Source organism: Agelaius phoeniceus, chromosome 1, assembly GCF_051311805.1.
Source record: "Agelaius phoeniceus isolate bAgePho1 chromosome 1, bAgePho1.hap1, whole genome shotgun sequence".
NCBI lineage: Eukaryota > Metazoa > Chordata > Aves > Passeriformes > Icteridae > Agelaius > Agelaius phoeniceus.
Genome location: NC_135265.1, coordinates 71704947 through 71718311, shown reverse-complemented (window position 1 = coordinate 71718311; position 13365 = coordinate 71704947). Strand labels below are relative to the sequence as shown.

At 40.4% G+C, this 13365-nt stretch overlaps 1 protein-coding gene across 1 annotated transcript in view; it reads right to left on the bottom strand.

The window, feature by feature from the left end:
- Positions 1–1094: 1094 nt before the first annotated feature.
- BCL2 (BCL2 apoptosis regulator) overlaps positions 1095–13365 on the bottom strand; it is a 97045-nt gene continuing 84774 nt past the window's right edge. The window contains exon 2 of the mRNA XM_054647445.2: positions 1095–5792. Within this exon, the coding sequence (XP_054503420.2) occupies positions 5658–5792 (135 nt within the window). The 3' untranslated portion in view covers positions 1095–5657. The remainder of the gene's footprint in view (positions 5793–13365) is intronic.

Below are 13365 nucleotides of genomic sequence, written 5' to 3'. Positions count from 1 at the left end.
TGAACTAATTTACCTGGTTTTGCTGAACTCCCTTTAGAAACTTAATCCCATCTTCCTTTGTTAGGTTTTAGCTAGAAAAAATACAGTTCTGGGGCTGCTCTCCTCCAAGACCTTGTCTTCTTATTTCACAAAATAATGGCAGAGAGAAATGGTAGTACCTGCCCTACTGCAATGTGGTTTACCTTCTACTTTGCAAAGGTTTAGTAACCTTGCTCTCTGCTGGACAGTTAAATCCCAGAGCCCAGAGGACAGAGTCCAGCATTGCATTCTGTTGTGTTGCCTCTTCTTTCAGTTTCAGGCTGATTTCCTTTACCTTCTCTGTCTTCATGGACACAGAGGGGTAGATGTTTTGCACATGCACCTGAGTTATGCTTGAAAAGCATTAAACTGTGAACTTCAGGCCCTCAAAAAAATGTGTATCCATGATGTCACAGTGCACTCATTTGGCTACAAAACCTTCTCAAGAAGCTGGTTAAATTCTTAAAGCAGTTAAATACTCATTACCTGAACACATTTAGCTATGTTCTACCTGAGTTAAAGCCACAGAGGTTAAAAGGCAACCCCTGTGAATCAAAGGTGAGTTAACAGGAGCCTGTAAGAAGCAAAATACCTAAACACTTTTTGGAAACTTTTTGGAAACACTTTTTGGTCATAACTGTAGGAAACCTTCAGCAGTAACAAAAATATTTCTGTTGCTCCTGTTGAAACTTGCTAATGTGCATTTCCAGCTTGTGGTTACAAGAATGAAAACCATTTTTAGCAAATAAACAGAAGAGCCTTGCTGCACTTTCTGCAAGGCATCAAATGAATAGGAGGGCAGAAAGGGTGACACTGTCCTTGGGTCCCAAAGCGCAGACTGCACCTGGGGGCTGCATTTCACACAGCAGCAGCTGCTCAAACCTGGGTCACTGCATCTTTGTGAGAAAGTACTGGGGAGTACTGGGGGAGTACTGGGGAGTACTGGCCACTGCTGAGCAGAACAGGTGAACAGAACCATCAGGAAGGAAACATTATGTGTCATTTATGGGATTACACCCAAAATGACAGAGTGGCTTTTTATTGACAAATCCTAAACAATGCAAATGCAAAACAAGTATCTCACAGTGTGCTTTTATTATTTTTTCACAATATAAACTAGACAGACATGGAAAGTTTAATGGCAGCATGTTCTTATAACATTTTAAAGACAAAGAACAACATAATCATATTAAATGATGATAAACTGACAAACTACATTACCATACATACATCATCCAAAGGTACTGGATAAACAATATCTGCTTATGTACATTTATGCTGGTGATAATTAAAATTCAAATATTCAGAAGAAAAGGAAAAAAACTGCTATTTAAATTATAAAAATATATAGTTTTTGTGTGGAACTCTTAATGCTGTATTACTTTTTGAAGATAATTTCTTTGTGTGATGAAGCTGCATTAACTTAGTATAGAAGTGTAATTTAAATGAAATACAGATTAAATTAGCTCTTTTGTCTACCTTGCATTTAGCCTTGTTGGAAAGAAAGATAGGAACAAAAAATAAAGCTGGACTTTTGCAATGAGAAAGAATTTTTATACCCATAAATTAAAATATGTATAATTTTTCATATAGTACTGAGCCATAACCTTGTAATAGAAATAAATCATTTTGTTAGTTTGTTCAGAGATAGAGAGAGGAAAAAGAAGAAAGGCTTTAAACATGCTACTTCACGATACTTTAATCAATAGGTTTGTGAAGTGCAGGTGCACAGCTAAGCAGTGTCATGCTCCAGGGTCAAAGCATGAAGTCCAGACTCTCGCTGCCTCAGCTGGGGAGACTGTGTGGACTGGGACCGTGTTCTCTGAACTGCATCACCTTCGTGTTACCTTTGCACATCTGGTTTCAGACTTCTTTTTTCATAATTTCTCCTTCTTAGTGCAAAACTACTCAGGCTATATAATCCCCAATCATAACAGCAAACTGATGAACTTTTACAGACTAGATAATTTTACAATAATTTACCTGTAATTTTGTAATTGCAGATTTTTAGTAATCATAGCCATGTAGTGCACACATTTGTAGCTGCTTTTAGTTAACAGTTATTTTCAGACCATCTTGAGTGAACTCCTGCAACATGAAGATTTTCTTACATACCAATGTCATTCTCCGTATCTTCCAGCTCCCTTTCTCATCTCTATATGTATATCCCTGTTACCTCGACAGCCCCATTAGTCCTTTGGTGGATCCAGTGCTTGTTCCATTAAGATATGTCATCTGTATCACCTCTAATTTCAGAATACTTTTGCACAGTTTTTTCATCTGTTCCTAAGTAACTGATTTATGACAGATCTCAGGTGATCCTACAGATTATTTTTTCAGAAGCAAAATACTCTTCTTCATTATTTTCTTAAAAAATAGAGTGAAAAAGAATTAAGGACACCTAAGCTGAATATAGCAAAACCCAGTACTTCTCTTTGATGCCTATGCATTTGCTGTTTTTAAAAAGTATTAACAAAGTTCTATAGTGAAAAATAATTGTGGGGTCTCGGCAAGCTTTTTCTCTGCCCTTATATCATCCTTTTTCAAGGGAAAGGATGAAAGATAAACAAATTCCAGGTAGCACTCATCTTTAACCAGGGAGATGGTTCAGTGATCTCTCTATTTCCCTCCACTTCTGACCTCTTCCTTCCTTTTTGATCTCTGGTTCTCTATACGTAAACACTTCAGAAGTGTCCCTCTTTTTAATGTTTTTTTCCTCTTTTACAATTTGGATATGGTGGGAGTGGTCAGATGTCTGTGCATACACAGTGACAGAGGATGGGTTTTCACTGAAGCGTGATCTTTGAGCGTGGAAGTCTGTAAGGCATTTTGTGGAGGAAAAAAATCTTACATGGAAGTGTAACGAAGAGTAGGAAAGACAGGAATTATTGCAAAAGAAATGCAGGAATGAGAAGAGAGGATTTTATTTAAGAAGTTCAAGCTTTTATATACATTCAATGTTTCTAAATGTTTTCTTAATAAATGTATTATCAACTATCATTATACCTAATGCAGCCACAATACTGTACTATTCTGCAGTCAGGATGGGAAAACTCCATCAGCTCTTTAATAAAATAAAATCGTCAACAGTCATCATGACTCTTCTCTTTGCCTGGTACTAACAAATACACTGGGAAGTCCAGTGAGTAGACACAAGAGAACACAAAATCCTCAGTATTCATTTAATTGTGTATCATGTGTCGTCTTCATATTATTTCTAAAGCAGCTTAAAAAAACTTTAGCCATTGGAAGGTATTAAAAACCAAAACCCCATTCAAATTATCCTGGTATTATAGCAGCACTGGAATTGATATTTTTTACTACTTTTGACAATGTAAACCTTTAATAAAACAAACAATGTTGAAACAATTTGAGGTCTAATAGTTCATAAACTTTAATGGGCATATGGGCACAAATTGAAACGAAGACTAGATTGTGAAATGAAACATAAGCTCAATAGCAGCCAATTCCAGTTGTGCAATTGGCTGCAAACAAGTTCAGTTTGTAAGCTGAGATAAAAAACAAAGCCCACACTCAATCCACAATACTCCTCAGTTCCTCTGATTTGAAATATTTTTCATAAAACCCCTACATGACCATGCCCACTTCTTAGAGAAGCACTCTGAAAGCACTGCAGTACTATTTGTCTGATGATGGGATTTTTCCTTTTCCTTTAATCAAGCATAGTTCACATTTTTGTCTTCTTAGAAATATTTCCTTTCTACATTTCTATAAAATTAAGTAATTTCAAATCTGAAATGTAAGCTTGCCCCATCTTTGCTCATACAAAGTGTAGGTGCCACGACTAAATAGCAGTAAAAATGCTGAGATGTACAACTCTTAAAAAAACCAACCAAACATAAAAGCAGCTTTGAAGACACAATATCAACTACAGCCTTAACATTGAACATATTACATTCCCGAGTTACTGGAGATATTTTGCATATAATGCCACAAAGTTATTCAGCTGAAATCTTGAGGTTGGAGCTACAGTTTATTCACTGTGTGTTTTTCACCCTTTGAGCACTTATGTATTGTACGGTACATTTTATCCAGAACTTTACAAACTTTCCTTTTATATCTGGACATCCATTTACCCACAAATCCCACATTTCAAAAGTTTCATAGAAAAAATAGAAGCGCAGGATTTAAAACGTTTGAAGCTGGACATTTCCATGCCTCAGAGCAGCCCCTGGGACTCGATGCTTCAGAGTCTTCGGTTTCCAGGGGACTCCTGGCCCCCGTTGAGCTCAGGGAAAGCCGTGCTTTGAACACAGGTCTGTTTATAAAACTGTGTTATGTACTCTGTGTTATTTCACATGCGTTGCGTTTTGTAACAGGAGCAGATGACTTCACGCCTCCCCCTCCCCCTTTTCCTTCACCCTATTTTCACTTGAGATGACAGTAGGCACCTGCACAAGAGAGGTGTCGAAGAGTCTCTGTCCAGAGAGAGGATTTTGAGTTTCTTCATCAGCTTTTCTTCTGTAGAAAGTCTTAGGAGACTATTCGCATGAAAATATTTTGAGGGCGAGGGGCAGGATGATAAATCTCACTTTCCTTTCCTGTTATGAATATGAACTAGATTTTGGTGTCCAGTTTGATAAACAAGGATAGTCAGAGCTAATCTGTAACTTAGCTGAGGTCTGCTTTTTGCCAAATAAAATTAAGATCTTTTTCAAGTTTCAGGGATTTAGAGACCACATCTAATTGGTTTCAAACCCCCAGAGGAACTCTGTAAGTAAGCAGGATTAGTTGCAGATATGAGCCCACTAAAGTGGGACACAGGTCAGGTCTTCAGACTCCAGCTCTGCTCTGTTGAAGCAGGCACTTAAGGTCTCCTGATGTTTCTGTGTCAGTAGCCACAAAAAACATTTTGCTGCTGAGAAAATCATTGGAACAGCAATTTCCTGCGAGCCCCAAAGATTTAACTTCACACTTCTATTAAAAAAAAAAAGTTGACATGTTATGTGGGTATTGTGATTATGATGTGATGGCACAGCTGGTAACTTGAAAACACGTGTTTAAAAGGCATAGGCAATCATATTTCCAACTGTTCTCCTGTAGGGATAGCAGAGTGTCCTTCAAGAAGTTTCTGTCTTGACTGCACATATGTACCATGTTGAATTGTTTACTACATCAGTTCTTGCCAGCAGGACAGGGTGAGAACATTGTTCATGCTGACCTTGTCTCTCAAATCCCTCCCAGAAAATGCTAGGAAATTCAACACAATTTGGCAGTTTTTAGCAGCTCAAGTAACTGCCCTTGTAAGTGTAAGCAGGTAGGTCTTTGTCAGTATATTCGCTCTTCGGAGATAAAATAATCCAGCCAGCGGCATTAATTAAAAAAAAAAAAAGAACGTAAAATACTCTGGGGCTCATTAAAGTTAAGAATAAAAACATGATGTGATGACAGATACAACTTGCTGAGGTTCTGAAAATAGCAGGTTAAAATGTAAATATCTTTTAATAAATAATTTTCCGGCAATGTAAAAATAAATGATATTTCCTTTGGCAGTAATAGCTGATTTAATCTTTTGCTGGGAAGTTGCTTTGCTCATAAAATATCATTGTGCTACAGAAAAAAAAATATTATTTTGTTGTTTTGAAAGACTTTTGTAATCCACAATAAACTGGGTGACTCTACTTATGTCCGAGATAAGCGCCAAGAGTGATGCAAGCTCCCACCAGAACCAGACTCAGGATAGTCTTCAGAGAGATCCAGGAGAAATCGAACAAAGGCCTCATACCATTGCCATACAACTCCACAAAGGCATCCTAGAAAGGGAAATAGTGAGAAAAGGAATATCAGAATTGCAGTTACTGTTTTTTTGGGGGGACAAGGGGAATGGGGAAAGAGAGGCAACTTCTTCACCCTCAGGGGTCACCCAACAATCCTGCTGGCACAAGAAGACCACACAAACCTATTAAAATAGTGATTTGGGAGGTCTGTTTTGTGTGCTTAAAAAAAAGTTCTCCTACCTATTTCTTTATAAATATTGCTGAAATTACTTATGGTTGTGACTTCTGCTTTAGGCGCACCCAGTCTAACAGAAAAGACAGAACCAGAATTTTAAAATATAAGTTACCACTATTTTGGGTCCTAAATGTTGTCTATACAAACACAGACAAAGGAAGTAGATGAACCTTCATTCTCCAAATCTTTCATTTCCACTGGATAAGGAGCATCTATATTGCAGGTCAGCTTCATTGAAAATAAGGCAGTATTTGTTTGGTTCCCTGGGGATGGGCTCAGAAGACTTTGTCATCTTAGCCACAGATGTTTCTTCCATATGAACTGAAGGTGTTAGGGTTGTGTTACACCTATGATAATCTTTCACAACTGTCACCAAAAAGGGTGATGCCATGGTCCAGTGCTCCAGGAAAATCTGGTCGTGCACGTAGGCACCAAATGGAAAAGCTGTTTAAATAGCAAAGATAAAGTTTTTGTGACTTATAAATACAGTGGGATTTGACTGGGCAAATGACTGGATTGGTGATACTCCGCACATAATGCCTTTCTTTCAGGCTGCAATTCCTAACGAGCATGACACTTCAGGGCATTCCTCAGAGACAGATAAATCATACTGTACGGCACGAAAGCAGTAAATAGCCAAGCTGAATGACTTTAAAAATGTGACAAAACTGATAGCATCATTTATGGCAACTCTTTTACTGTGCTGCCAATTAAGGTCTGCTCCCAAGCTATTGCAATAAGCCCATGAAACAGCTAGCTAACGTGACAGTTTCTGTCTCTACTTTTAATATCCTAGACTTCCCATTTTTGGTAGAAGATCACATTCTTTATTAAAGTTATAGTGCCTTTAGCTGTTTTGCAATGTTATTATGCTAGGAGTTGACCCGTCTTCTAATAATGCCTATCTGTCTTCTAATAATGCATATATTGTAATGGTTTACAGCAGAAACTGAGGAGAGAAAGGTGTCCATTATTAATGTAAACCTTCCAACCGAGTTAATGACAATCAAATTCTGTAGTAAAATTAGCTTCCCTCATCAGGCATCTCCAGTTGTCGTCAGAAGAGGCGCGTTTGTGGCTTTACCACGAGAGGGCGTGTAAGGATTTTTAATATTCTGACATCTATTCACTAGACGCTGAGTGAGATTCAAATAAATAATAGATATTTGCTTCCAAATGTGTTATTGCATTAAGTAATATTGGTGCATGTTGTAGGTCAGAGTGGATGTAAGTAGGTAAGGCTTGATAGCAGAACAGCCACAGGCTCTGGCCAAGCGAGTGACGTGAAAACACGTCTGCCTCTTGCTATTTCTCAGCTCAGCTTGTTCCTCTAGGCAATCATTTTCCAACTTGGGTTTCCAAAGGTATATTCTTAAGTGAATGCAGCTTAACCTTTTGTGGGGAGGATAGAATGTTTTAATGCAAACTCTTAATTTCAGAGAGAAATTGGCAACTTTTGCTTAGCTGCCTGTTTTTTAACATAGACATTTGCAAACTCTGGCCTTAATATTCTGCTGTGCTGTTGCAGAGCTGAAAAAGCACACTCAGTTTGCTGTGCAGCTATTTGGAAAGCTGCTTTTATTTCTCCTTAAGGCTATGAAGTAACACAATATCCTAAAATGTTACAGACTGGGCTAAATCCTGTTGTCGCCAGTACAGACTCAGTGACTTCCACAGGAGCCTTCTCTGTATAGGGAGTTCAAGATCGGCCTTATAAAAATACAAGGGTAAAGTTCAACACTTGGTGATATTATTATGGGTCGAAAAGAGAGGAAATGAAAAAAAAACTCATGGAAACACAAGTCATGTGAAAACATTTAAGTGTTAAGGTTTTCATGGTTTCTTTCTGTGGGGAAGGTCTCACTTCTGTATATTCATGACAGTGTATGCATACACAGTATCAATATCAAAATGAATGTATTTTGTGTTTCCCTTCTATCCCAGTTCAGGAACATTCCTCCCAGTTTTTCTGTGAGACCATTTCCAATGATTCCATAGAGCTTCTGGTACTGGGTATGGGAGATGGACAGAGGAGAACAGTAAAACTTGGACACCAGACAAAAATATGGCATAACCTATGGCTCAAAAGAAGAATGTTAACAAAAAATGTGCAGCATGCAGTACTTTTTTGTCCGAGATTACTACAACAATAACATGAACCCAACCTAATGGTGTCTGCACTATATATTACAAGTAGCTCTTTATGATCGTTCCCCCTCCCCTTCTCAAACATTCTGATTAGACCTATTTCCGAAGCTTGTTTGAACAGCCTGTCACTATTTGTTTAAGTTTCAAACCTGTTTTAAATAAACACATGTCCATTTTATGTACTAAAACAAGGGGGGTGGGAGGAGGGAAGTATGACCCGTTGCTGAAAACTATTTTAGCACAAAGAGAACCCTAAACAGAATTTTAACCTTTCATAAGGTTTTGTCTTCTCTAAACCCATGTATTTGTCACTGGATTTTTGTCACCTAAACTGCTCTGTTTAAAATAAAAGAATCTCAGCTAAAATAAATAAGATTAGGAAAATTGTTTGAAACACTCGATGTCCTTTGAAAAGCACTCTTTGTAATGAAAGCAAGGGTCCCCTTGGCAAATAGACCGAGGCAAGTTCTGGCTTGGTCAACCTTTCTGGAAGTCTTACACAATTGGAAAGAAAATCATTGCAGACCTTGCTTTTAAGACCATCAAAATTTAATGGGAACTTATATCCTGGATGTAAAATTATATCAGGGCTGTTAAAAATTATATGGAAAAGAACTCTTCATTCAGTTCTGTAACTTTTTAAAAAGCCATTTCTTAAGAAGCTTTTATTAAGTCAAATCAGTCTGTTGCTGATTTACTGTGCAAATTTGTGTTGACTGTTTCTGTGAAGCAAGAAAGGTGGTGGTGGTGAAGGGAAAGATGCTCTGCCTGAGCTCCTCTTAGGCACCAAAGCTCCTGAGATGCCTGCTTCACCTTGCCTCCTTTGATTGGAAGCCATGAGGATTGCCCCAAGGGCACCCCTCACTGCCTTCTTGCCCATTGCACTGTATGTAGGGAGGACAGAGCATGTTCCTGGCCAGAGTTCCAGGGATTTGCAGGGAGCCCAGGACAGAAGTGAAATTCGTCACTCTGGGAGGATTAGGAGGTGTAATAGTGCACTGAGTCAGGGCAGTCTCAAAACAAAGAGATCACACTATCCCACTCTTCTGCTGGCCCAAATTCGGCAGCTCTGGTCCAAGAAACAAATGTCATTAATTACACGGGCATCCTTTGCTTGTGGAATGAGCCAATTTTGTTCAGCCTCGGTCCTTCCGCAGCTCAGCTTGCACCCCAGCCCGAGAGGCAAGGCACAGCTCCTCGGCCACAGAGGAGGACGTGCTGCCCACAGGCTGAGTCCAGAGCAGCATTATGGATCTGACAGCTCCTCACCAGAAATGTGGAGGGAGAAGGCAATTTCTGCATTTCTGCCTGGCATTTCTGACCGAGGGGGCGGCGGGGAGAGCGAACATGAGGAAGTAAACGCTTCCTTTTTCTACCTGAATCAAACAGCTGGTGAGGAAGTGACTTTATTTCCCTCGTTATCATTGGTTTGGCAGGATATCCTCTTGAGCCACACATTGTATTGAATGAAGAGCCAGAGAGACTTCCATTTTACTGTACGGGAATTGCCTCGCAGCTATTTTACGCTGCCCTCTCTGTGACTCCAAAACAAACAAACAAACAAACACTCACTAGCCCCCCAGCTTTTGAAGAAACTTGTACAGGTGTGAACAAGGCCAGTTTGCCATCCACTACGGGGCAGGAGAGGGAATAGCACACACTCTGATGCCAAGGTTTGGCAGCTGAATGACTTTTACCTCACCCCTGCCTCCACACGAATGACATAAATTCTCATAAAAGCTTTTGTTCCCGCATGGTAACTCATTTCAGAAAGAGTTTGGGGAGGGAGGGAGGGAGGGAGGAAGGGAGGGAGGGGGTGGACAGAGTTGGTTAAATTGTCCCATGTTTTCTATGCCGTGAAACCTCATTAAAATGTCATCTTGCAGCTAACAAGAAAAGTTCTTGGAACACAAAAAGTAGACAAATGTGTAACTGTTCTTTTCCCAAAGAGTTTATGAGTCTTTCATGCAAGCCTAAATCGTGAGTACAAATAAGGGCAGCTCAGCCCCTGGCTGTGCTGTGCTGTGCTGAGGTGTGGTGTTTCACAAGGCCCGTATCTTTAGAGAGGCCGATATCCTTTTACACCTGGGAGTGCCGACATGCTGGTAGTCCTGCCAGGTGCACATTAACAAATTATAATGGGAAGGAAAAGAAGGTGTCACCACATAAACCCTGCTGATCATGGAAAAAGAACCGCCTGGGGAGTGGTTTTGGCATGTGAACCCCTGAACCGATTTCCATCTGGGTTTTTTTCTTTCCCTCTTCACCTTTGCTCATGGTAGGAATTGGGTCTATTTTGGAGACACAGTTCAGTGCTGAACTGAGCAGTGCTAGATTAATGGTTGGACTGGATGATGTTAGAGGTCTTGTCCAACCTGGTATGATTCTATGATTCTGTTTTGAATTCTCTGTTTCTGCAAGACCTGACACAGTCTTAGGTCTGCAGCTGATGTATTAGATGCTGGCTGCAAACAATTTTTTATTTTGTTTCTACAGTGTCATCTGAGGTTTCTGACTTTGAACAAAACTAGTTTTCATCACAGTAGTCTTGCCTAACTTCTTTGTTCCTTATCCTTACTATCTATTCATATAAATTCCTGCATCAGTGAGCCTGTGATTTTGGGGCTCTCACTGTAAGGCTTTGTGAACTGGCATTAGTAGAAATAGTATTTGCATGACTGACTAAACATGTCAGTCAGATGGAGACATCTAAGGAGCAAGGACTGACTGTGGTTAGGTTTGCTCATGAAAACTGATGCATAGGCTTAGAAATATATAAATGTGAGTAGTTACAGTAATGGTGATGACTAGTCCTCCTGTCTATGCTCCTAAAGAGTGACCTTCTGGCAGGTAGGTTTTCTCTAGACCCCTGTGGGATGAAGGGTAAATCCAGGCTTTGAGGAATAGTCAGGCCACATCTTTAAACACAGGATTTGTAAGGTGTTGATCATTCAGCTTGGATGGAAATCCATCCGGTGTTCAGACTAGGCCACATTCTTGTCAAACCAAGTCAGCATGAGAACTGTTTCAGTAATTTAGTCTTGGCATCTCTATTTAATTCATTTAGACGTGGTTCTGCAATATGCAAAAGCCCAGACCTAATGGAGGCTGCCTCGTTCTCTTATTCCTGGAAAGGCCCACACTATAAAATGAGGTATTTCTGGCATTAGGAAAACAGCTGTAATGTCAGTGCAGCAGCTAGCTGTGTTGGTATTTGATGGGTGCCACTTCTGAGGGAGCACTTTTAGCAATTATGAGAAAAAGAAGGCAAGAAGGCCTTCTGGACAAAATACTGTGTTCAAACAACACAGTCAAAGCTGCTCTATTTGATCCTTCCCAAATTTGAGATCTTTTGTAGGTTGATAGTCCTGCTCAAATAATTTGCTGCTTTATTTGATTTTATGAAGGTATCTTACTTAGAGTGCTAGAGATTGTTCTACCTAGAAAACAAATGTTTCCCCACACATGAATCTCAGTTGCACTAAAACCGAGTCATCAGTGGGTCATATTCTTCCCCAAATTATCAAACCCATTCTAAAGAGTTTACATTCCCATGCAACAGTAAATTTAGTGACATCCATTTGTGGATTTGTGAATCCCTTTGAAGGAGAGAGCAAGTGTCACAGAGCTGCTGGGGAGACTCATCTCACGCTGTAACATCGCTCTTTACCTGCATCCTCCGAAAAGAGGCTGGATGCATTAAGACCCTTGTCAAATCTTCAAGAATGGCTTAAAAAAAATAATGACAAAATAGACTTGAATGTCAATGCAGGCCTGTTTTTCCCTAAATCTTACTTAAATTCTCTGTCTTGTTTGTAACTGGCTTTCTATATGAGTGCCCTTATCCTGCAAATAGCCCAGCTAATTTAAAAGCGCAGCTCTGAAGATTTGTCTACAGTGGGTGCTGCACTGACAGCAGAGGGAAATGTGAACACATCCCCCAATACATTCCCTGCCTGCTCCAGCTGCCTGGGCTGTTCTTGAGCTGCCACAGAAGAGTTAAATCACATAACTGCCTGGGAAATGGGAAATGAAAGTAGCTGCTTGTACAAGTGCTCAGGGGGCTGTGGCACAGTGTCTGTCCTCCAGGCCACCGAGGCTTTAATTTAACCAGCACATCCAGCAGTGCCGAGCTCAAGGCACAGGTATGAGCAGAGGCAGAGAGAGGACAGCAAGGTGGCAAAGCTGTCAGCCTGGGGAGGGACCTAGCTCAGGGTGGCCTTTCCCAGAAAAGGCTGAGTGCACGTGTGAACCAGACAGGTGAAATCCAACTGGTCTGAGCAGGTTGTCCCATCGACTGCACCACGAGGGACCAGTCATGCGTTTTTCTGCTGCCTGTTTTAACATCCCTCAGGGATATGCTCCATCTCATGTTTGTTGTTTCAACACTCAGTTCTGATCCAAACTCCTTCGACTTGACAAACTCATGCTTAGCATTGAGCAAGAGTAGCACAGAGCTGGAGTGGTGGTCTGGCTGTTTCATGGTGCTCCATGGTGCTCCAGCAGCAAGAGGCCGTGCAGAAGTGCCAACCAATCCTCATGTGACTTGAGGCAGGCACTTGTTTTTTTCATAAATCTTGTGACAAGCAACTGATTTACAGGGCCTGTGAGACAACGCAGCTAACATTACGCTAAAGTAACCTCATGATAAATCCGTAATTTAATGAGTAAGTGCAAAAAAAGGCCATGCTGTAGACTTCAATGGACAGTTGCATTTCTACCACCAGCCACCTGGAAAATACGAATTTACCCATGTGTTTTCTTTGGCAGCCTACACCTCATTAGTGGCTCAGACCATTTCTGCTCACCTGAAAAAGCCTTATTTGAGGCAGAGAAGAGGCAGCATTTTTTGGTCATTTCTGTCTTTTGCCATTTCCTAAGTCAGGCCTCCCACCAGGAGCTGTGGGAGGCAGACAGGTCCTGGCAGTCTGATGGAACGCTGAAAATTCTCCCCTTCCAATGTGGTGCATGTGAGAATGGGGCCTCTTGGTGTCTCGCTCCATGCTCTCGTCAATTCACAGCTAAGTGATAATGGGAAATTAAAATAAGGGGAAGGTCTCTGCTCAGAAGAGATTGTTTTTAAATGGGTGCCTTCCCCCATCCCACTTTTTGTACTTTCTGTCCTTTTCATCACTTGCACAAAAATGTTTCTCTGGTAGAGAAACTAAGGGTGAAGGAACAGGGAAAGGAATGAGCAGAGCCTGCATAGACTGAGGCAATTAGAAA